The 24,436-nt window shown below is 43.4% G+C and overlaps 1 protein-coding gene across 5 annotated transcripts in view; it reads left to right on the forward strand.

Annotated features, from left to right (window-relative positions):
- Positions 1 to 24,436, forward strand: part of NCOA6 (nuclear receptor coactivator 6) — a 46,004-nt gene that overhangs the window by 20,889 nt on the left and 679 nt on the right. For 4 of the 5 annotated variants that reach the window (XM_068419614.1, XM_068419618.1, XM_068419615.1 and 1 more), the window contains 7 exons: positions 2,755 to 2,901; positions 3,831 to 4,950; positions 11,186 to 11,307; positions 12,178 to 15,156; positions 16,786 to 16,854; positions 18,478 to 18,514; positions 21,168 to 21,316. In XM_068419614.1, the coding sequence (XP_068275715.1) occupies positions 2,755 to 2,901; positions 3,831 to 4,950; positions 11,186 to 11,307; positions 12,178 to 15,156; positions 16,786 to 16,854; positions 18,478 to 18,514; positions 21,168 to 21,316 (4,623 nt within the window). The other variant, XM_068419617.1, reaches the window with a different exon arrangement.

Raw genomic sequence — 24,436 nt, forward strand, 5'->3', positions numbered from 1 at the left:
GCATCAGCATCACTTCATTTCTACTACCTGTCTCTGCCCTGCAGTGTCACAGTGGTGACCTAAGGGTAGACTGGGCCACTGCAGAAAGAAATTGCTGTACGCAGTTGCTAGCTATGACAGGCAGTCGTCCTCTTGACAATTCTTCTGTTGCCTTTAAGCAAGTTCAGGATTTTCAGAGATGGTGTGGGGTTTTTTGTTTAGTTTGATGGTGGTCTTTTTTGGGGGGGAGGGGCGGGGATTTTTTTTTGAGAGAGTGTAATAAGAAAAAATGAACATTTTCTTTCTTCCTTCAGCTTCCTCTATCGCATTTACATTTTCTACTACGGAAGTGAGGCATTATTTTGCATCTTCCTTTCTAAGTTGTGGTTGTCTCTTCTTGACCCTCTCTTTTTGTCATCAGTTTCTTCCCATATAGAAGAGGAAAGAGCTATTATTGCCATGCTGTTGTACTCCCTGCTCTAAGATTAAGAAGTCAAGGGATGTTTTAACTTCCCCTTTGGCTGTGTTGTCTTAAGTTTTCTCCTTGCACCTCCACACTCACATCTTTTGCTTACTACTCCTAGAATTCTTCTCTAACAGTGAAGGAATTTCCTTTCTCAATCCCAGGATCTCTTTGGTTGGTGTCCTTGGTGGTTTTTCCCCTTGAGCCTTTTGTAGTTCTGTGCCAGATTTGTAGCACTTCTCTCTGCTTAGTCGTGTGTTCATCTTTCTCTTGAATGGCTGCTCTCAGACACCCATACACAAGCTCTTCCTTAAGCCTTTAAAATATTTTCTTTATGTACTTATAAAATATGAGCCATATTCTTTGTCCACACACATACGTATATTCTAGTTTCTTGCATTCTCATGTTGTACATCTGAAATCTGCCCAAAAAGCTGTAAGGAATACCTGTTTCTAGGGCTGCTGGTCTGGACAAGCTTCTTGTTTTCACTGTTTGTACCATGGGTCTAATTTCAATTCAGACGAATTTGATTCAGATAAATTGTCTCAGTTTCAAGGTTTCTTCCAGACTGTTCTTAGCATCCGCCAGTGCCATATACTTGGTATATCTTATCTTGTCTCCATCTGGAAGCAATTATTTATTATTTATTATAGTCACATTTCCCTACAGTTTTGCCTTACCAGCCCCATGGCCCCATCAGGAATCATTTCCTCAGGGTAGCATAGCCGTGACCTCTGGATGGTGTAACCTTGGTGTTCTTCTTCCTCTCTAAGTAAACCTACTACAAACAAAACCTTACTTTTTCGAGTTAAGAATGACACCCCAAATAAACTATCCAGATACGTTATTGGGACCCACTGTAGTCCTTAGTGCTAAAATCAGTGATCCTACTGTGAGCTATAGCCTCAGCTGATGTAAAAGGACAGGATTCCATTGCTTTGAGCACAGCTGTGTTGCTTCCACTTACCGAGATTTTTGCCTGGCTTCTGTGCATGCTCATTCCTTGCTGCAATTTATATGTTAATTAAGTTGTAATTACAAATCTTTCAATTTTTAAGCCATCTTGCATTATGTTAACTAAGTTGTAATTACAGATTTTTCAATTTTTAAGCCATCTGGCATTTAGAGGTTTGATGTAAATGAATTCATTCAAACGCTTTCCATTTCACCTAGTTAATTTAGCAAATCAGAATTTCTGTTAGTGTTGGAACAGGCCATGTTAACACTTCTTTTTTTCTCAGTTCAACATGCAAATTGCATTTCTCATTCCTACATGCAAAACTTTCCTCAAAGTTTAGCAGAACTAAACCTATGGTCCGGTGATGGGATGTTGCAGGAAGTGTATGTTCCGTATTTGCAGATGCGTCTTATTGTTTGACCTGTAAACTTGATTATCTTGAAATACTAGTTACAAACCTAAGACCAGATTAATTAACACAAGCAATACAATGAAGTGTGCAAGAAAGCTGTAACTGTAGAAGGAACCGAAGTCAAGTTCTGGCTGTGTATGGTGGATCAGAAAAATCAGGGAGGACGGGGTTGCTTGTCGGTCCGTGGCACCCTCTGTTTGACAGCGAGTTAAAAGGAGGTGGGTTCTGTTAAATCCATGTGTGCTGCTGCTCATGTTGGTGGGCAGAGGGAAGGGTTTACTCTCTGGCCCAGGGCAGCAGTGATGTTTTGATCTGTCAGAGTGTGGGCCAGATAGGGGCCTGACAGAGTGACCTGCTCTTGCAGTTCGGAATATCAGGGTTACTCGCACGAGCAGCCGCTCTGGCCGTGCTGTCTCGTGGGGTTACTCAGCCCACTCAGGGTAACAAAGTTATTTTGAGTGTGCGTACACACAGCAGCAGTGCATGGGAGTGCTAAGGGGTGTGTACCTGGTGTGTTACAGTGAGAGTTGTTGTTGAGAGAGGCACATCACTGTAATAAAAATACAAGTGATTTGTGTGTGTGTGCGTGGAGAAAGTGAAGGGCCTGATTAGAGTTGAGATGCAGCAAACGATGTTGCTTTAATTTCTAGTTTCTAAAAAGTCAAACGTGCACTCACCACCTTCTCTGTGGTGTCAGTTTTGTACTTAAATTACAGTTTGAACCAAACATAGTAGCTTGTTAGGCAGAATTATTGCACAGATAAGAACTATAAATGTCTTCAGTGGGTTTCGTGTATTGGCAAAAACCACTTTCTGCCTAAACCTGTAACGTGGCAGCGCAGACTCAGAGGTGTTCTTCCCATCACACTCCAATTACACATTTTTCTCTTTTTTTCCTTCCTGTTTTCCATACTTACTAATAAGAAAATTCTTGTGTTCAGGAATGCCCAAGCGCCTCCCGCCAGGGTTCCCTGCAGGCCAGGCTAACCAGAACTTCATGCAAGGTCAGGTGCCTTCCACAGCTCCAGGAACGCCGGGGAACAGCGGAGCGCCGCAGCTGCAAACCAGCCAGAACGTGCAGCACACAGGTCTGTCTGCAATGTGGTGTGCCTCCGTTTTTGGGGTTTTTTTGTAGAAAACTACACCTTTACTTGTGTAACAGCAATACCAAAACATTAAACTCCTGTCATTAATAGGGAGTTAGCTAGCTGGGGCTGCGGGGGCATTCTGTGTGTATTGCTAAATGAGGAAGAGAAAAGCAAGAGGCTGCTCGTGTTTTTCAAACAACCCAACTATTATTGATTAGGACTGTGGTACTGGGATCCAGAGTATTTGTTAAGAAATTGAACGAAGTAGCATTGAAATTTGGAGCCTAGGAGTGATGAAGATACAACACAAAAGAAATTTCTTGTCCAGAGAAAAAAAAAAGAGTGTTATCTTAGAAGCAGAACAACAAAATAATCTTGTTCTTTTTTGAAAAGATTATTTATTAGTTCCTTTGAAAGCTTTGGAAGTCTGCTTACAGTCAGTCCTGTAAAACCTAAATCTCATTTAACATTTCGATTATTATTCTTTTGTCTGGATTGTGGATACCCTGATAATGTCATTTCATCAGTACTTCATGTGTATTTATTTTTTAATCCATTATAAAATAATCTTAAGGCTTGAAGTTTATTTTGGTTAGGAATTATTCTACTGAGTTAAGTGATATTATGGAAGGTTTTCAAACTTATGTACAGATAACAACTGAAATTAAATTTCTCTTATGTGTCCTGCAGTGGGGTACACGGGAAGTACCAGTCTAAATGTTTATTTTGAGAAGTATGATGTTCTGTTTTGACAACTCTCATATATCTGTAGCATCAAACATTGCATCACAGAACTGCAAATATGTCAGATATTCCAGTTCATTGGAAAAGGGGGGAAAGCAATCTGGGAGTACTCACTCAACATCAAAAGTTGTGAAAACTCTTATACCACTCCAATCAGTTTCTTACTGACAATTTTTATTTTTAAGGTGGCCAAGGATCTGGACCTCCTCAAAATCAGATGCAAGCACCTCATGGTCCACCAAACATGATGCAGACCAATCTAATGGGGCTTCATGGAAATATGAACAACCAGCAGGCTGGTGCTAGTGGGGTGCCACAAGTTAACATGGGCAACATGCAGGGACAGCCTCAGCAAGGACCACAGTCTCAGCTTATGGGAATGCATCAGCAAATCGTATCCTCTCAAGGACAGATGGTGAACATTCAGGCTCAGGGATCGCTGAACCCTCAAAACCAGATGCTACTTTCTCGAACTCAGCTCATGCCGCAAGGCCAAATGATGGTGACACCACAAAACCAAAACCTTGGTCCTTCTCCCCAAAGGATGACCCCACCCAAACAGATGATTCCCCAGCAGGGTCAACAGATGATGTCTACACACAATCAGATGATGGGACCTCAGGGCCAGGTCTTGTTACAGCAAAACTCGATGATGGAACAGATGATGACCACTCAGATGCAAGGAAATAAACAGCCTTTTAGTACTCAAAACCAGTCCAATGTTATGACGGGGCCAGCTCAACTGATGAGAGGACCAACCCCAAACATGCAAGGAAACATGGTGCAGTTCACTGGGCAGATGATGGCACAGCAAGGCCCTGTGAATGGTAATCCTTCTCAGGTTATGGGAATTCAAGGGCAAGTTTTAAGACCCACTGGACCTGGTCCTCACATATCTCAACAACTTGGGGATACTACTGCTACAACAAATAATGATGTGAACTTGACACAGATGTTACCTGATGTTCCTGTGCAGCAGCCAAACATGGTGCCTTCTCATATGCAAGCAATGCAAGGAAACAACAACGCTTCAGGGAGTCATTTCTCTGGCCATGGGCTGCCTTTCAATACAGGGTTTAGTGGAACGCCAAATGGGAATCAGATTCCCTGTGGGCAGAATCCTGTTTTTCCCGTCAATAAAGATGTTACGCTCACAAGTCCACTCTTGGTTAACCTTCTCCAAAGTGATATCTCAGCAGGACACTTCGGTGTGAACAACAAGCAAAATAATCAGAATGCCAACAAGCCGAAGAAGAAGAAGCCTCCAAGGAAGAAGAAAAATAATCAACAGCTAGAACAAACAACGTAGGTTTAATATTACATTGTTTTTATAAGGGGCATGGGGAGGTTCCACAGGCAACTAGTCAATATTTTTTCAGCACGTATGGGGTGAGAAAGGACCTGTATTATTTCATGTTGTAGCAATTTCTCTCAAGAGTTAAATGATAACCCACTGGCAAGTCTGCCACTGGAAAGTTTGTGCAAGGTTAAAAAAAACCCATGCAAATATTCCAGCTTGGTTATAAACCCAATTGTAACAGCAGCATTCCTTCCTTTTACTGCGTAAAGAAAGTGTAGAAGTTGTTTCAAAATGTCAGTGTCCACAGCCCTTGGAAGAGGAGGCTGCCTTTTGTAAGCAGTCTGACAGCCACGAACAAAGGTTGGGAAGTACTTTCAGAAGAACTAGAAGCCTCCATATAACATGTGCAGTAGAGATTTTTGGGGGGTTGTTTCCTGAATTATATGTACATCCTGACATGTTTCTGCCTGGAATTGAGCTGGACTTCTCCCTTAGTTGAAGCTGCAGCTAGAAGTTAGAGGGAGGAATCTGGTACTTTCTGGGTATGAGGATAACAAGCCCGAGCAGTGTTGGTCTTCCTGGTCTAGAAGAGATTAAGAAAGAAAAAAAACCACAACTCTTGAGAGGGAAGAGGCACAGGGATAATATTGAGAGATAATGAATGAATGTACCTGTTTAGTGGAAATAGGAGATTGCTGAATCTGTTCATTCCTCTTCAGCCAGCCTGTTCTTCATTAGCAGCTGTCCTGTAACCTGCTGCTGTTGACAGTCTACTCATATCAGCACAGGGTGGTGGACTGCTGCCGCTCTGCCATCATTCAGCTAAAATGGGACAGGCAGAAATGCTATATCTAATTATTCTAATGCTGCAGATGAGCTGCAGGGGCATTGACAGGAATCCCCCTGATGGGACTTCTGGGCATTGTTTCCAGTTTGCTTTAGAAAAAAATGGAAGAACTTTGCGCAGAAAATTATAACACAGGAATATCCACATTTCAAAGTTAAATTCTTAAACTAAAAGGTAGCAAAAGCTACTGGTGTGGCTCTGGTTCCACCAGTCCCACTCCTTTGAATAATCATTATAAGTCTTTAACGTGAGGTTTATGCTGCCTTTTCTAGAGGCAGATGTCCAGTTCAGTGCACAGAGTGGATGGCATTCAAGTACTAAGCGACTGTTCCAATATTTTATTTTTTCCCTTGGTTATTCGGTGTGTAGCCGCAACCTGCATTTTCTGCACAATGTCAAGATTCTTCCATGAAGATGGAGTTAATTTTCTCATGGACGTTTTAGTTCTGGGCTGAAACAACTTGCATCATCTCTAGCAAGTGATCTTTTGTGACAATCATTAATTGGCTTGACTAGTGCTGAAATAAAACGCAGGAGCTGTTACGTGCATTGTACAGGTGCAGAAGTGCTGCATAGCAAAGGTAAAGCAGAGCAGGCTAGTTTGATAGGCCTTGAAAAAAGTCTTTCAAATACCTGCTGTATAATTATACATGGCATGTCAGCTCAACACTGCTGCAAAACAGGCCACGTGATTTCAGCTTAGATCTGAAGGAGGACACAGTCTACGGCCAGCTGCGGAAACCTGGTTAAAGTGACTCAGCTGGAACCAAGTGGCCAACGTGTGGGTAGACTTGAAAACTGTACCTGAGATACCAGCTCGTTTCTTGCAGTGCCCAACTCGTTGTGCCTCGTCAGCTCCTGCAGCACGTGGATCAGGGCTCCTCCGTGCCCGGGCGGGCGGTCGTGGGCAGCCAGGATCTGTCCTGCTGCAGGGCTGCCGTGGATGTGGGGAAGGCCAGAGGTGACCATGTGCCGAGCTTTCTAGCTTTGATGGTCTTTGGCTACGTGGAAGGGAGGTATATGAGGGCGTGTAGGTGTCTTCATTTTGCCGTTTCAGAAATTTTAAGTGCAAGTAATTTGGCCAGAGTGAGTTGTAACAGTATATTGTGCCAGGTAGTGTCCTGTGGTCCAGTCGTAAAGAGTAGCAGCAGCATAGCGGTAGGACGTGCATCTTCCTGCTTTGGAGACCTTAGATCCTGCAGAGAATCTCAAAGAGCAAGCAGATATTGTCTGGTTTGGTGTTCACCTGACATTCAAAGCTATCCAGATGCTTTCAAACAATAACAATGTCTTATTTTTCTCTGAATCAAAACCATTCACGATGCATAGCCACTGCCCGACAGCAATTTGTGTAGTACCAGTAGGCACTGCTGATACTGCAGCGAAGTAAAATACGCAAACCTTGTGTCACTGTTAGTCATCTGCATCTTTCAGGGAGAGGCTGGTTGGTGGTTTTTTGTTTTCTTTCCAAATCAAAGGCAAAATCGGCCTTGTATTTCTAGGTAGGAAAGATTTGGTGCTATGTGTAAAAAATAAAATGCTTCTATTTTAAATAGATTCCAATAAAATAATAGTACCCACTACTGTAGCGAGCTGTCTTGCCAGGGAAATGACAGAGGATTCAGAGGGAGCTGGCGAGTTGGCAGTCTCTTCTGAAAAGAAAATCCGTTAATCGTTAAAGAAAAGCCTCGTTAGGATTTTTGTTTTCATTGCTCTTACTGATGATCACCCAGCCTCAGTGGGGCCAGGAATATCAATAAATGGATAAATAAAGCTCTCCTCTCAGCTTACAAAGCCTCACAAGACTATTTGCTTGTTAAAAAGTTTTCACAATAAAAGAAGCCTCAATTACAACTTTTCTATTGAGCTATGACAACTCAGAAGAACTCCTAACTCTTAAATAAGGCTTTTAATCAGATTTTGGTGTATTCACAAAGGAAACACCACTTTATACTTATTTTATCACTTAAATTTTCAGTGAATGTTCTCTTGCCATTGGTACCTGCAGAATGTTTTGGCACCTGAGGCAGATAAGCATTTTACTTCCTAATGGGCTGTATATTAATCATCTTGTCCTTGCAGGAGCATTAAGAGGGGAGCTAGCCTTATAAATGTGTTTGAGATTCTTCTCCAGCAAAAGGAGGACGGCTGCAATGAAAGCTGGCTGTAATACCATCCTGCCTTGTTTGCTCTCGGCTTCCCTGCCGTTATTAGGCAAGCTCAGCAGTTTCCTGTCTTGGAATTGCTGATTCTTTTCGTTCTGATTTGGATCACTTCATTTTGCGTCAGAAGCAAATAGGATGCTTTTCATCTCGGCTTTTTCTCTGGCGTTCTTCCTCCGAAATTTTAGAATTCAGAGCAGCAAACCTGGTGTGGAAATGCAGCTAATTTGATAAACATGCTAAAAATTATTCTGGTTTTTTTTCCTTATAAATAATTTCTGAGATGTGGTAATACAGTAACAAAAGTACCATTAGTAATATGGCTTGTAGACTGAGCCATGTTGGAATGTAAATAGGATAAGCGAGCTATTGAAAGAGTTTCTTCAGCTGAGTCTAAAATAGTTTTAAAGGTTTGCTTAATTGAGCAGCTCTGCATTGGAAGGAACACCAAGACATTTTGGAAAAGGAGGTTGTTTAAAAGTGCTTGCCTCTGTTTTCTGAACCTGAAGAGCGTAGGTAATGGGATGTAAACTGAGGAAGAAGATGCTAGATTAAATGTGATTGTAGATAAAAGTGTTAGTTAATGCTATTAAATACGTGCACAAACAAGCAGTTGTTTGATGTTCCCCTGTGCACAGACCGTAAACATCGTGTGTACTGGCAGAACAGAAATACTGCACTTGGTAACATCACTGCTGGCTTCAGATTTGCAGTATCCAGGGTGAAGGGTGATGTGCAGGGGGGGAACAGCACTGCAGGACAAAGAGGTTTTTCTCAACCGGGTTCCGAGAGCTTTTAACTGTAGGTCTGGAGGTGACAGTCCCCCAGTCCCCCTGTACACATGGGAAGGGAAATTCATGTAGCATCAGAGGACAAGTGCCTTTCTGTAAAAGCCCAGGTTGATGCAGAGCATCATCCCCTTTCAGCAGGGCTGCTTCTGCTTGCGTCTGTGCTGTAATTCTGTTTTTGCACACCTCATTTCAGCATCTGCAGCCCTCTTTGGTTTGGGGGTTTTGGGTGTGGTTTGTTTTTTTTTTCGGCTTCTCGAGTTCTCTCTCCACTCTGACAAGGGATTTTGTATCTGAAGCTTGTGCTTGAGATGGCAGCTGGTGGAGCAAAGGGTTTACTTATGACAATCCACACTGTACCTAATGTGCTGATGGTTTGTTGTTTGTTTGGGTTTTTTTTTTTACATCCAGAGCAACAGGAAAGAAGAACAGTATGGAACATTTGTCCCTCTCACACAAACTTCTCATCTTGCTTGTTATTCACATTCAGAATTTGGGTGTTTTTGACTGGTGGTTATTAAATATGCCTGGTTAATTTTGGCTACATTCAAAATTCAAGTTATGTTTAAATTTTCCAGCAATTACAGCAGCATTCTTTCCTACACCAACTGCCCTTCTTTGCTAGTAAGCAAAGCTCCTGTCAGGTTTGCAAGGTTTGCACAGCTCGCCCGATTAGACCCATCTGGCAGGAGATGTTTTCTCAGAATCGATTTTGCACCACGGTTGTTTTCTAGGTTAAACCTGTTTGTGCAGTGATGCTCTGTGTCAGCTTTTTATCTAATCTTTAACTGTAGCATTTTTAACCTCCCACCATTATAAAGAAATCATAAATGGCAAAATGACAAGTTTAAGATGGTATTCACAATTTTAGGCGGCTATTCCAGTTCACGTTGCTGGCACCTACATCAAAGGCTGCAGCTCCTCTGGGTGATTTTGTTGCCAGGATTTTTGTTCATTTGTGGCTGCTAATGCAATGCTGCTGGGGCGTGTGGACGCATTTTGCCATTTTTTATCAAATTTATTGGTGGAGACATGTAAGCCTGTAACAGCTCCATCACAAAAATTCGTTGTGTGCTGGATTAGACAAAGGGTTGAACTGCAAATACTTTCCCTGGCCGTATTTGCCTGCCCAGCATCCCTCTTTATCTTACATCCTCTGACCACACATATTGATAGCTGTAGAAACTGGCTTTTTTCTAAGTCTGCAAAAGCTGTCTTGATTCAGTGGAAGTATTGGGCATTGAGTGGGAACAATTTTAAATTGTCCTGGAGAGTCTCCTGGAGCATCAAGTACCCCTGGAGAAGGACTTGGGGGTACTGGTGAATGAAAAACTGAGTATCAGCCGGCAATGTGCGCTCGCAGCCCAGAAAGCCAACGGTGTCCTGGGCTGCATCCCCAGCAGAGTGGCCAGCAGGGCGAGGGAGGGGATTCTGCCCCTCTGCTCCGCTCTCGGGAGACCCCCCCTGCAGTGCTGCGTCCAGCTCTGGGGCCCCCAACACAAGAAGGACACGGAGCTGTTGGAGCGAGTCCAGAGGAGGCCACGGAGATGCTCAGAGGGCTGGAGCCCTTCTGCTCTGGAGACAGGCTGAGAGAGCTGGGGCTGTTCAGCCTGGAGAAGAGAAGGCTCTGGGGAGACCTTCTAGCACCTTCCAGTACCTGAAGGGGCTACAGAAAAGCTGAGAGGGGCTTTTTACAAGGGCATGGAGTGACAGGATGAGGGGGAACGGTTTTAGACTGAAAGAGGGGAGATTTAGATGAGATATGAGGCAGACATTCTTTCCTGTGAGGGTGGTGAGACACTGGCCCAGGTGGCCCAGAGAAGCTGTGGCTGCCCCCTCCCTGGCAGTGTTCAAGGCCAGGCTGGATGGGGCTTGGAGCAGCCTGGTCTGGTGGAAGGTGTCCCTGCCTGTGGCAGTGGGTTGGAACTAGATGATCTTTAAGGTCCCTTCCAACCCAAACCAGTCTGTGATTCTATGATCATTTACAGAGCCTCAGTATCCCACAAAGGTCTGTGCTCTGAGGGGTGACTTATAACGTCTGACAGGTCAGTGCGTTTTTGCTGTGACATTAGCAGAGGTCTCTGATATCCTGAGCTAGTCACTTCTGGGTGTGGTACTGGAAGAAATGGTGCTACCATTAAAATAAATGTCTGTGCATCTACCCATGATATTTACTTATCTATACAGATGTCACAGCAGTAGTAGAGGGAAGCGTATTTAGTTTAAATACATATATCTATATCATTTGGAATACTTATTGGCATTCTCTGAGTTGTAAAACTCAGATTCAAGGTAGAAACAAAGGAAAGTGGTGCATGTTAGGGCGTTACTTGCAGGTCTGTGAAAAGTACTAGGATTTAATTACTTGAGTACTTAGTTATGGAAGCAGAAGCCAAACACTGATGTGGGGGCTGGATCTTAATTGCAATTATTTTTCTTTCAGTTCTTCAGAACCACGTCCAGCTGGCCTGGAGGAGAGCGATCAGTCGTCGATGTCTGGAGAACAAGGAATGAATTTAGATAATTCAGGCCCTAAGCTTTCAGATTTTGCAAATCGGCCACCAGGTAGGAGGATTTTTCTGTGGATTATCTGAATGTAATAAAGCTTTTACTGATCTTTGTGACAGTTCTATTTTATGTTATCACACATTCAAGTCCAAAGCTTTTTTTCCTCCTAGTAACTAATTGGCACCATTGTTTAAGTGTTTTCTTTGAATTAGCTCGAAATGAAGAGGTGGCCACATTCTCATGTATCACCCTGCAGGTATCATGTTGAATACTGTAGAGTTATTCAGCAATAACATAATTGATAAAAAATTCTGTATTCATAGCTGTGCACAGACTGATGCCTTAAAAATTCAACATTAACCAATAGCTGTTTTTTCAGAATTAAGAAATAGAGGTTGCAGTTGGAATTATTCTTTGCACATAGGGAGGATTAAATCCAAAGTCTCTGAAGGAATTTGAATTACAAGCCACACGCGTGGTTCTTAAGGCTATTTTTGGCCAAGTAAGACATGGCAGATTCTACTTTGTACACTAGAAAATGTCAGATCTGTAGCAGGTATGCTTGTCCGTGTCCCACAGGGCCTGTCAAACTCTTAAGTTTGTTCTAAGGAGTGTTAATTAGTCCAGCTCTGCATTTGTAAGTGAAAGCAAGCCCATGGACAGTTGTAGAGACTTTCCAGGTGGCGTGAATCTGGAGTAATAGCTGATACGATACACTAAGAGATCTCCAGTTAAATGTCATGCAAGTCATTCATTAAGTAAAAATATTTTTAAGAATTAAGTAAAATCTTTGTCCTTGTTTGTAAAGCGTCACATAAGATAAACAGGCTCCTGGCTATACTTTCTGTCTGATCCTGTTCGTTACAGAAATTCGGCTTTCTCTGATCTTTGTTTGGTTTTAATGAATGTATCATCTTGTCATGTTAGGTTATCCATCCCAGCCAGTGGAACAAAGACCACTTCAGCAGATGCCACCTCAACTCATGCCACATACGCAGCAGCCGCCGCCGCCGCCGCAGCAGCAGCAGGCACAGCCACCACCACAGCAAGCCCAGGCACCGCCACAAACACCACAGCAGCAGCAGATGATGATGATGCTTATGATGCAGCAGGATCCCAAATCAGTCAGGCTTCCTGTACCCCAAGGAGTTCACCCACCTAGAGGGCCTCTGAATCCAGATGCTCAACGAATGCCAATGCAGCAGAGTGGTAACATGCCAGTAATGGTTAACCTCCAAGGTCCTGGATCAGTGCCTCCATCTCCTGATAAACAAAGAATTTCCTTGCCAGGCAATCCTCCTCTGGGAAATAATGCAAGAAAAATGGTTTATCAAGATAATGTACAGAATCCTTCCAGCTCACCCCTCGGAGAGGTTCCATCAGTATCCTCCCTTCCAGAGGGAGGTGGAGCTGAAGGCCCCCCAGCATCAGGAGCTCAGAATAATTTGTCATCTCATTTAGTAGTTTCACAGAACCAATTAATGATGACGGGACCCAAACCTGGACCATCCCCACTTTCAGCTGCCCAAGGTGCAAGTCCCCAGCAGCAGTCTAATTCTCTGCCTAGCGCTCTTACACACCATTTTCCAAATGTTGCCACCCCGTCACAAACTTCAAGGCCTAAAACCCCAAACAGAGCAAGCCCAAGGCCATACTATCCTCAGACTCCTAATAACCGTCCACCTAGCACAGAACCGTCAGAAATTAGCTTGTCTCCAGAGAGGCTCAACGCTTCTATAGCTGGTCTGTTCCCTCCCCAGATTAATATTCCTTTACCTCCCAGGCCTAATCTCAATAGAGGATTTGATCAGCAGGGTCTTAATCCCACTACTTTGAAGGCCATTGGACAAGCCCCATCAAATCTCACAATGAACAATCAGTCTAGTTTTACTGCTCCACAGTCACACAAATTGGAAGGCGTGGTCATTAATTCAGGAAAACAGACCAACGCTGGAGGAACAAAGAGAGCAAGTCCAAGCAATAGTCGAAGGTCCAGTCCTGGATCCAGTAGGAAAACTACGCCAAGCCCTGGCAGACAGAATTCAAAAGCAGCTAAATTATCATTGACAACTCAGCAGAATCCACCTCTCTTGCAGAACATGGAATTACAAAGAAATATGATGGCTGGTCCCCCTTCTTTGCCAACACCTGTGACTACAAGTTTTCAAAATAATAACATGCTAAGTAATCAGAATCCTGCAATTTCTGTACCTGCTATGACTGGCATTCCTGAAGACAATAAAGAGAGCCTTAGTGTGCCTCAAGATAACGAGTGTCAAAGTGCACAAGGTGTCCAAGGTAACAAAGACCAGCCCAGTGTTGAACTAAAAGGTATCCCTACTCCAGAAATGAAAATGTTGGTTCCAGAAGAACAGCCGAAAAAAGATGGGCAGGCCTTAGACACCAGTAAGCTTCCAGTCTTGGAGGAAAGTAAAACCATGGTATCTCCAGCTATGAGGGAGGCACCAACTTCTTTAAGTCAACTTCTTGATAATTCTGGAGCTCCTAACGTAACCATTAAGCCCCCTGGGCTGACTGGTCTTGAAATGGCACCGATAGTCACCACTAGTGAGGAGCTGAAGAAGATAGCTGTCGTGCCGCCACTGCAGGATTCATCCTCGAGCAAAGAGCCATCTAACTCACTTAGCTTGCCTCAAAATAACGAGCCCTGTTCAAATCCAGGGCACCAGGAACTGGGAGAAATAAACTCAAACGTTGCACAGAGTGTTCCTCCGGTAATGCAAAGGCCCGTCAGCTCTTCTTCTATTTCAGGTCCTTTACCCCCCAACCAGATAACAGTTTTTGTAACTTCAAACCCTATTACATCTTCTGCTAGTACATCAGCACCGTTGCCATCTCACTTGCAACCCGCATTAGTGTCAACTGTTGTCACCATGCCCAACGTAGGGAACAAAGTTATGGTTTCTGAGGGACAGTCAGCAGTTCAGTCTAACGCCCGACCGCAGTTCATTACACCCGTTTTTATAAACTCCTCGTCAATAATTCAGGTTATGAAGGGTTCTCAATCAAGCACGATTCCCTCAGCCCCGATGACTTCAAACTCTAGTCTAATGCCTCAGTCGGTCGCAGTCGTTGGTCCTTTGCATATACCGCAGAACATAAAGTTCTCCTCTGGGCCCGCTCCTCCCAGCACGTCATCCAGCAGTCCTGTTTCTAGTATTCCCACCAGCAGGCCACTGGTTCTTAATCCCTTGGCACCTCCTGTTCAGCTGCCTACAACTTCTTCCAATGTTCCTCCACACCTTCCTGCTCAGCAAGTCAAAGACTTCAGCCCAGAGGAGACTTCTCAAAGTGGTGGGTCAGGTGACCAGTGTTCTGTTACAGCAACGCAGTCTGGACCTGTTGTTTCACCTCTTCTGACGAGTAGTCCAGGATCTGGGAACAGACGCAGTCCTGTTTCATCGAGTAAGGGAAAGGGAAAAGTAGACAAGATTGGCCAACTCTTGCTGACGAAAGCGTGCAAGAAAGTCACTGGCTCCCTTGAGAAAGGGGAAGAGCAGTATGCTCTGGATGGGGAAGCAGAAGGTCAGGGACTAGAAACATCGGTCCCAAATAGTTTGGGAACAGAGCAATCACCAGCAGAACTAGATAATAAAACTGTGACCCCTGCAGCACCCAGCCATATGAAACAGAGCACTTCTGGGGCTGGCAGCTCGGGTGTCAGCGCCGCGGCTGCTGCTCCTGCCTCCGCGTCCCCCGGCGTCCCCACAAGCACTCCTCCGACGAGCGCGCTGGCGGCTGTCCCCGCTCCGGCGGTCCCGGACCCCGCGCCGGCAGCATCGAGCACTAACGGCAGCAACCACGGCGGTTTGCCGGCTGAGCAAACCGGGGCTGGCGCGGCGGAGGAAAAAGCAGGAGCCCATCAGGAACTGCTGCAGAGTGCAGGTAAGTCCGGCGCTACCCTGCGTACATGGAAGCAATGAGGTTGCTTTGTAAGATTCCTAGGGGCTTTTTTCCATGGACAGAATAAAGTTCAGACACTGTAGCCAAGGCTGACAGCTGCTTTTTTGTTTCTAATATCTGAGTGATACACAGGGTTGTATTTCACTAAAATTCACGTTTCAGATACTTTATTTCAGTTGCCATTTACTGCTTAAATGAGCTATTTGTCATAAACGTATGATGGAGTAACAGAGAATTGACTTCATGTAACTGTTAGAAGTGAGGAGAAAAAGTGGATATATCAGTAATGACAAAAGTAATACTTAAGGTGCCTTTTGTACTGGTAGATACACTGATATTCTGCTTCAGTCTTGCCACAGACTTTTTTATTTTTGTAACTTATTTCAATTTATTGACTTAATTATGATATTTTGATCCTGAAACTACTAGTCCCCTGTTTGCATAACCTCAACCCTGTAGGGAAATAGCTGAATAACCTCCAGAATAAAGAAAAAAAAAAAAAACCAACCCCCTTATGTCTAGGGAAAAATTAAAATGCTCATTTCAGAGAAATACCTGAAAAAGTGATAAGTGAATTGCACCAAATTCAAAAACATAAAATACTTTCAGATCTGAACTGTTTTCTCCTTTACTATTTTAATTTGAGCATCTGACAGACTTTATTTATGCCATTGCTGCTGTTTCTTGATGCCATTTTTAATCTATTGAAAATGGTGTGGAAATAAACTGTCACTCTTGAAGTAAGCTGTCTGAATATCCGTTGTGCTTTACATCGTGAATTTAGACACAGAAGGTAAAATCATGGAAGATAAAATCCACAGAAGTCAGTGGAACTGAGAACTTCAGCTTGAGTGGGACTTTCCCTGTGGCTGTAAGATGTGTGTCATAGCTGCATGCCACTAGAAGATGGAAATGTTTTCTTTGAGCTTCACAGAAGGAATTCTGATTCGTGAGGAGAAAAATGGAAGTGGATATTCTTAGTTCAGACAGGAATGTTTAACTTCTTGTCTTCATGTTCTTCTTAAGTTCACTATCACGTATAAGAGAAGACTAGAAAGCATTAGCCCAACCAGAATTGTCTTTCCGTCTTATTTTTTAACTTGGCAACCTAAGAAATGTTGAATCACATCATCTTATTGCCAAAGGACTTCAAGGCAGCCTCTGGAGCATATTTTGTGCTCTTGCAATTTAATTGAAAGAGTGAGGGCATTGATTCATTAACAAAGATGCCATTTTTCCCCACAGCTTCTGTTGAAATGAGCATTAAACTGAGAGAGACTACACTCTTTAATTTCTAGGACTTTCTTTAATTTCTCAGTCTGGTGAAAAACTGTTACCTTTAAAGATGTGTTTTATGATACTTAATTTCATCACTTATTCTAGCTCAAGAAAATTTGCTTGGGATGGTTTTGCCAAAGTTGTTTTTAAAACTGGGGAGGTGTGTGTGGTGGGGGAAAGGTAGAGGGTGGGTTAAAAAAATTGCATCTGTAAATAAAAAGTACGCAGTAAGCTGGAAGATAAAGCATTTTGTAAAAGCAGCCCAAGCGCACAACTGAGAATTCTTGTGAGTCCCTTTGAAAATAATGCTTTTTCCCTCCGCTTTTGTTCTAGCATCCTCCCAACATGTAACACAGAAAAAAAGTTCAGTTGCAACATCAGAAAGTACTGTTCAAAGAACAGGTAAATCTTACTTTGGAAAAGCAGAATATAGGTGAAGTAAACTCAGTTTGTAACTGAAAATGCATTTATTGTAATGGTTGCTGATAGCTCGGTAGTTTGGGGGTTGTCATTTCTTTATTTGTGCTTTTGGGATTGCTTTTCTTTGTTAGATACATTGTGCTTTAGAGGTCTGCAAAGCCTTGTTGGAGGTTCAGTATGGGCTCAAGTCAAACATGAGAAAATCACCAAGGCAGTTCTCAGATATTCAGTCATAAGCTGGAGGGACTGGATTTGTGATGATACGTTGTGTTTGAGTTTTGAAGTTTCGTTAAGCAAACAGGAGTTTTTCTTTTACATGGGACACTTCTAAAATATTTTCAAAAGCCATGCTGGGAATGTAAGTTTGGGAGTCGTAAACCTTTTTTTTTCTGTTCAGCTTTTAATGAACCCTCGGCAGTGTTTCAAGCACGGAGCCCTGGCAGATGACTTTTTGTTGTTGCCATCAATTATCATGGTGTTTCACCACCAATTCTGTGGTGGTTTAAAAAAGTCATTTCCAAGATGAGTAGGGAAAATGGATAGGCGTGGACTTACATGTGGGAAGTGCCGCTCTCCACCAATTTGCCATCTCTAACATGATTAGAAGTAGAGCTTTCAGAAAGTAAAAGTGGGACTAAATTGCTTTCTTTAAACTTCCTCTTAAACAAAGACGTTCGTGCGCCCTGTCGAGTTACATCCAACTCGTTGCCCCAGTGCTGATGTGGCTGTATTAGAGAGTTCCTGCTGGCGGGGAAGCACTGACGTTACACATTTTTACTATTGGATATTCTCCCCGTTCAAATTTTGGGTAGGAAGAAAAATAACTCCTTCCTTATGTTCTTAGTCTATTTTTCTTTTCTTACCAAGGCATCTGTTTTTCCCAGATGGTCCTCACGAGAGGTGCTGTGTTTAGGTATAGGTGCTCCCTCTCAACAAAGGATCTGAGAGAAATGGGGAGAATTCAAAGATGGACAGGAAAAGGATTAGAAATATTACATGATGAAAAGGAGAGCTGTTTATTGTGGTGAAGACTCAAAAGGAGACCTGATCTGCATGTATAACATCACTATGAGAGAGGGAGGGAAAGAAGGAAGGTCAGACTGCTCGTTACATCATCTCCCAAGCAATTTTTTCCAATTCAGTAGAAGTACAGTTGGGCTTCAGAAAGCCATCTTCCTTTGCATTAGAAGATATTGCTGAGTGGTGGCTGGGTTAAGGCAAAATTGAACAAGCATACTAGATCCGGAGTATTTTTAAGTTTAAAACTAATAAAACCTAGAAATTTTAGAAGTAATAAACTGTCTAAAATGGAAGTTAAAGAAGGGAGAGGACTGTCACCCTTGTCAGAAGTTTCTGTACAGTTTTCTTTTCCAGAGTTCCTTTTAACTTTTCTCTGCCTTAGCCAGTGCAGACCATGATCAGAAAGAGCACTTGGCTGGTGTGGTACTTTGATGTGTTAGCTTGCTTTGCGCTGAGAGTAACAGCAGAGGGGAGAAGCTTGTTCTTCAGACCTAATACAGAATGAGAAAAATGTGAGATAGTCATGCCTTGTCAGCAGGTATGCACTTCTACAGCAGACTTACAAATTATCTTTTTCTCTTGTAGAACTTGAAACAAATGCTCCAGTAGTTGCTGGTCAAAGGTAAGGAGATAGTTTGTGTAGATTCAGAATAGATACAGCTTTCATGGGAGGAAGCCTCTTTCTCTTTGCTTCAATTGCACAACTTCTGCTACTGCTTTTCATTTTCTTGTCCATACCCTTTCTGTCCTGCTAAGAAATTGGGCTAGTTGAATGTTCGGAAACATTGCTGAAATGCAGAATCTAAGGTAACTTTTTCCTGAGTCTGTCTTCATGCTTTGGGCAGCGTTTCCTCTTATCCCTTCAGGCCTGAGTGTTTCATGTCCTGGAACAGTCTTGATGGTTCCACTGTTCGGTACATTCTGAAAACAAATCAAAACTAAAACCCCCAAAGCCTGCAGCTTATCTGTCATGTGAATTTTTGTTTTCTCAAAGTAGGTCTTTCTAAAGTTTGTTGTTCTTCTGCCTTCGTGACTGTTTTCTCCAAATTTCCTCTGTGCTTGCCTGTTGACACTTTGCTGAAACCCAACAGGAAAGCCAGGGAGAAACTTCATCTTGTCCTGATTTTAAAAGATCAAATTTCAAATTGTTCTGTTCTGTCAGAAGAAAATATGGTTTCCAAGATCTATTTCTGTTAGATTATAAACCCACCACACTCTTAAAGTCAGTCTAGGCAGCTGTAATGACAGACCTTCATAAGGTTTCTGGATAACTGTGCTGGGTTTTTGATGCTGCCATTGTCAGTGGAGTGAGCCCCTAAGCCAAGGCAAGCGGTGCAGTTCGCTCCGTTGGCTCATCAGGAAATAAGGCAGTGTCGTCTTTTGTCAGGGAGGTAACACAACGCACTTTCTCAGTGCAGGAACTGAATATTTAACTCTATTTACCTTCACATGGATTGGGATCTTTCTAGTTGTATCAAAGATGAACTGAAATTTCGCAACAAGATTTTTTTAGGGTGGAATTTTTCTAGAAAGCTGAAAGTGCCACGCTTGGCAGAGGAGCGGATTCTCAAAATGAAGTGTCGTTGTGTGACCGTTCTCCAACTCATTCAGCACATCAAATTACCACAAGTGCACTTCTGTTTGGGTTTTTCTGGACTGATGCTCTTCTGAGCAAGACTGGAAAAGAAAGAAGGTTTTCAGGCAAACTGTGAACCTGGTGATGGCTGATACAGCGGTCAGCTCTGAGCTCCTGGAGTTAACCGCCATACGGTACAAACCTTCACGGAACCTTGCAGCCTACACAGCACTAGACATATTTTTACTAGGGCCAACTTGATTTCCTCCTATAAAAGGAGAGAAGTGATGTGTTGGTTCCTATGAGACAATCCAGACTATGGATTAGTCACTAGAATCTGTAAAGCTTATCTGTAATAACTGAATTCAGCTGATGCTGCCTGTTGGGTTACCTCCAGGTGCCCTTACCTCCAGGTGTCCTCTGAAGTAGGTGGTTGTTGTTTCAGCTGCCTGGGTTACGTAACAGAAGACCAGTTTGTAACCTGTTTGGGGAATTCAGTTTATAGGTTGCCCATAAAACTGACAAAATAAATACTGAAATCTGTTTCTCTGTATCTGAGACAATCCACGTGCTTCCATATTCTCCTCTACTGTGTGTTTCCTGTTTGAGAACGTTTGTCTCTCCTTTCATTGACAAACTGTGTTTTATTTCAGATACCTGTTACTTAAAACTACGAGTAGTTGTAGTAGTTTTCCCTCTCAAAGCAGGACTTTCTCTGAAATACTGACACTGAGTGGAACCTCTAACGCACAGGTCTGCTCTGGGTGTTTCCAGTCAGTTCTCTGATTAAGGCAGCCTTTCTTGAAATCTTGCAAGTATCACCCAAAGGGCATGAAAGTAATTTTCTTTCTCCTTTGCTGTTATCAGCAGAATAATTTATTTGATTAGTTACTTTGAATTCACAGGAGATAAGTTTAGCTTAATCTTCAGAAACCGCTTAGTCATCAGAAATTGTCTAGCGTTAATGCATTAAGGAAAAAACACCCAAACCTCAGGATGAGTTTACAGGGTTAAGAGTGATAAAAGAGGAGTTTAATTACAAAATGTAGCACTCCATTTATTGTCTCAGTGACAAGAAACACAGATTTCCACACTACCTGATTTTTTTTTTTATAGCAGAAAAAGCTTTCTGTTATAAAAAAAAAAAGACTTTAACTTCAAGCTTTAAAGCTTGAGGGAAGTTCTCAATAAACCTTACGCTTTTTAATATGTGAAGAAATCACTTGGCTCAATGGAGTGAGTTGTCTTCAGTAAAAACACAATCTGGCATACTCACTGAAGGGTTCGTAGTTCCTCCTGTTCCTCTGCAGTTTCAACTCTGTATTCCCATACCGTAGCAGTCTCTAATGTAACTTGTTTGCTTTTCCTAGACTTCAGTAATGGTGGCACCTGTGGAAAACAGAGCAGACAATTTATAATGCATCTAATTTCTTGGTCTTCTAATGTTGAAAATATTTTCTTTGAGGACTTGTCAATTCTGTATCCTCTGACAATTTTTAATAGAAATGGACTATACTCTGGCTTACTCAGGTCATTCTTCATCTGATAAAACTTCTGGTATCTCTAGCATTTCATATCTTCAGTGCTAATAGTCCGGAACTGGTACCTGTGTCGGGCCATCCTCCAGCTTGTCTGACTTGCGTAGAAAAACGTAATTCTTCTTACACTTCATCAGAAATATTTTGTCCCACTTTATTAGTAATGAGACAAAAGAGAATTGTGAAAAGTCTAAAACTCCAAGTAGAAGAAATTCAAGAACAGAGGATTCTGCCGCTTCACAGGAAACTGTAGAGAACGGGCAGCGCAAGAGGTCCTCCCGACCGGCGTCGGCATCCAGCACTGCAAAAGGTAAAATGCAAAATGCGCAGCCGTCACCTCTCTGGAGAGGGCAGGAGGTGACAGACTTCCCCAAATAATAACGCTTCCCATAACGGGCTCGTATCGATGGTTTACAGCCTCTCTGGAGAGGGCAGGAGGTGACAGACTTCCTCAAATAATAACGCTTCCCATAACGGGCTCGTATCGATGGTTTACAGCTTGTAAGCGTTGCGTGCTTTTAACTCTAGTTTCAATGGCTTAGACACAGGTTGGTGTGGAAGTGTTTGCCGACGTCTGTACTGGCAGTAAATCCCGTGTGAATTCCCACTGTTAAATCTGTGGAACGTGTTTTCTGCAGTCCCATCAACGTAGCGTTCCGCACGCTCACCTAGGTGAAGTTGAATTCTCTTGGCAGAAACGTGTTGCCTTTAAAAGGACTGTACTCAAGTAAAGAAAAGTGACTTTTTTTTTTTTTCCTGAAGCCTGAAAGACAAAAGACAAATGCTTAAGTCTTCCCAAGTGCGCAGTCAGCTCTTGCGAAGCCGAACGCTGCGGTTCAGGCACGCTCAGAGCGCGGCCTGGATGCGGCCCGCAGCAGCGGGGAGCGCGGTGTGCTAGCGCACAGAGCCTCGGCTGTTCTTCCCGAGAACACACGAAATCCTAACGTTACCGGTGGCATTAGCACTCGCTGACGTGCCTTATTCCTACAGAGGTTACAGTCCTTAACAGAGCGTGCAGCAGTTGGGATACGCACGGTCCTTACTGGAGTGCACAGTCCGTGGTGCCATTCTGCATTTCCAAACCTGTGTCAGCTCCTTTGATTAAGGGTCATAAAAACTCTGATGGCCGAAAGTTGTGCGAGAGGGTAGAGAGAGACCGTCAAGAGGCAACACTCGACCAGTATTTTAAAGATAACATACAGAACAAAGAGGTATTAATATAAAATGATTATAAAAGGAAGTCAAGTTGAATTCAGCAACCATTTTCCATACTGAAGATACTAAAGTTTGATGGTAAGAATATTTGCATTTTAAGGTTTTCAGAGATGACTTCCAGCTATACATAATTGTGCAGTGACTCTCAAAGATTACACAGAGGGACCTCTATGTTCTGCACTTTTGTGGCTGCTGAATTTAATTAAATTTACTTATTGTGGCAGGATTGTGCAGAAGAATCTAAGTCTGTATTGTAAAAATAAATTGTCTGTCATGATTGTGAAGAAAAGTTTGAAAAATGTGAAGCCAATGTAAAATGGATTCAGTGATACCTTCCTGAGTTTGAGGGGATCTGAAGCATGGGACCTGCCCCACATACTGTAATGAATAAACCTAAAGATGACAACCAGTGGCACGGCAAATTCTCAAAATGTGGGAACGTGAAAGTACATCAAATTTAAATAATACCAGAACTCCCTTAGGGGTTTTGCACTGACTTTGTTATTCGTTTACCTCTGTGAGTAAAAGCATTGTTTTTAAAACCTGTGTCTGAAACTGCCGCGGTATCGAAGGGTTTTGCTTGAAAACAGAGGTCCAGCTTACCACGTAGTACTGGGCTTTGATTCCCTTATCTCCATGCGAGATTCCCTTATCTACTTCCAAGTTGTGGAGAAAATGAGCCAAATGGACTCTGTTGTGGAAGAGGACAGGGTTAGGGTTAGGGAGGAGGCTGATGAAGCGTAACAGGGTTTGCCACTTGTGCCTACTCTGTTCTACATCTTCATTAGTGAATCGTAGCTTAAGGAAGCACGCTTGTTTGTGTGCTCCTGGCCTCCTCCTCACGTCTGGGGGTGCGTGATCTGTGTCCTGAGAAATGAGCCACGTTAAAGAGAACGCGGGCTGGGAGAAGTTACAGTTTGAGAGAGAGGCTGATTGAGGTCGTTATAAAAATGGCACTTAGGAAAAACGGAAATATAGCAGGGAGAGAGAAGTAGGCTCGGACCAGTTTGTGTGGGAATTCCCTCGCTAGGCATGAGGAAGGAGGAGGCGGCAGGATGGCTGTAGGAGAAGAGGGCACGCTGAAGGTCAGCCCTGGTCCGTCCGGACCCGGCACGCTTCGGTGGGTGGGTTTGGGCAGCAGCAGGCGAGGGAGGTGCTGGGGGTGCACGGTGCTGGTGATGCTCCCCGGGGACGGCTGCAGCTCGTGCTGCTGCTGCCCAGGCCCCTCCAAAGCAGCGCTGGTGCTGGGAGGGGGCTCCGGGGGCTGGCAGTCGTGCCCGTTGAGGTGTTTCACTCCTGAAGGCTGTGGCGCTGTGGTGGTATGTTTGCGTTTTGGAGCACCTTTCTGGCAAGGGCTGTTCGGTGTTTACTGTAGCTTCGAGTGTGTTAAATTTTGAACTGTTGGGTTTTTAATACAACATTTAACAGCCATGCAGTTGTACTGTTGCTTTTCTAGTTTTAGATGGCTTGGAAATTTTTTCCCTTTTGACTTTTACAATCCACGCAGCTCTAATAGCATTTGGACAGCAGTATAAAGAGCCAAAGAGACATCGCCACCATTTAAAATCACATTTTTAAAAAATCTAAAGGCGCTAATACCCTTGGTCCTTACTCCTTTGTTTTGAAATGGAAACTTTAGTGCCTTGGTAAGTGCACTGAAAACCGTCACCTGCTTTCCCTGTAGCTCTGCAGGTGGTTCTGCTGCAGCGCTGGGTGGTGTTTTGTATCTTTCTGCATATGCTGTTTTTCTGTGAATCGTGGTGTGCACTGAAGAGACTTGTTTTCTAATGGCCTGACTTCCCAAGGACCCAAACCGCTAGATTCTTCACTTGGGTGGCAGGCTCCAAAACACCTTCCTAAGCTTTTTTTCTTTTTTTTTGCAACCCCATCTCCGTGGTGCTTGGGTCTGACAGTCCGTGCCCCGCGCCGCACTGCTGTGTCACGGGGGCTTCCTGTGGCACGTGGGGAACTAAAGTTAAAGAACAGTTATAAATATCTGACTCTCATTTTTAAGGCCGTTATAGTAGAACTTCATAAATGTTAAACTCCCAACACTCGGAAATTGTGTCCTGAGAGCAGCGAGGGGGAGCCGTGTGTTGCATCGCTGCGGTCGTTTGTGTTACGCCTCGGGAAGAGTCAGTCCCGGTGCTGGGGAGATCCTGGTCTGCAGAGCTCCCCACTCCGGTGTGGTTGTGGAGAAATAAAAGGGCAGTCT

The sequence above is a fragment of the Nyctibius grandis genome, chromosome 28, assembly GCF_013368605.1.
Source record: "Nyctibius grandis isolate bNycGra1 chromosome 28, bNycGra1.pri, whole genome shotgun sequence".
NCBI lineage: Eukaryota > Metazoa > Chordata > Aves > Nyctibiiformes > Nyctibiidae > Nyctibius > Nyctibius grandis.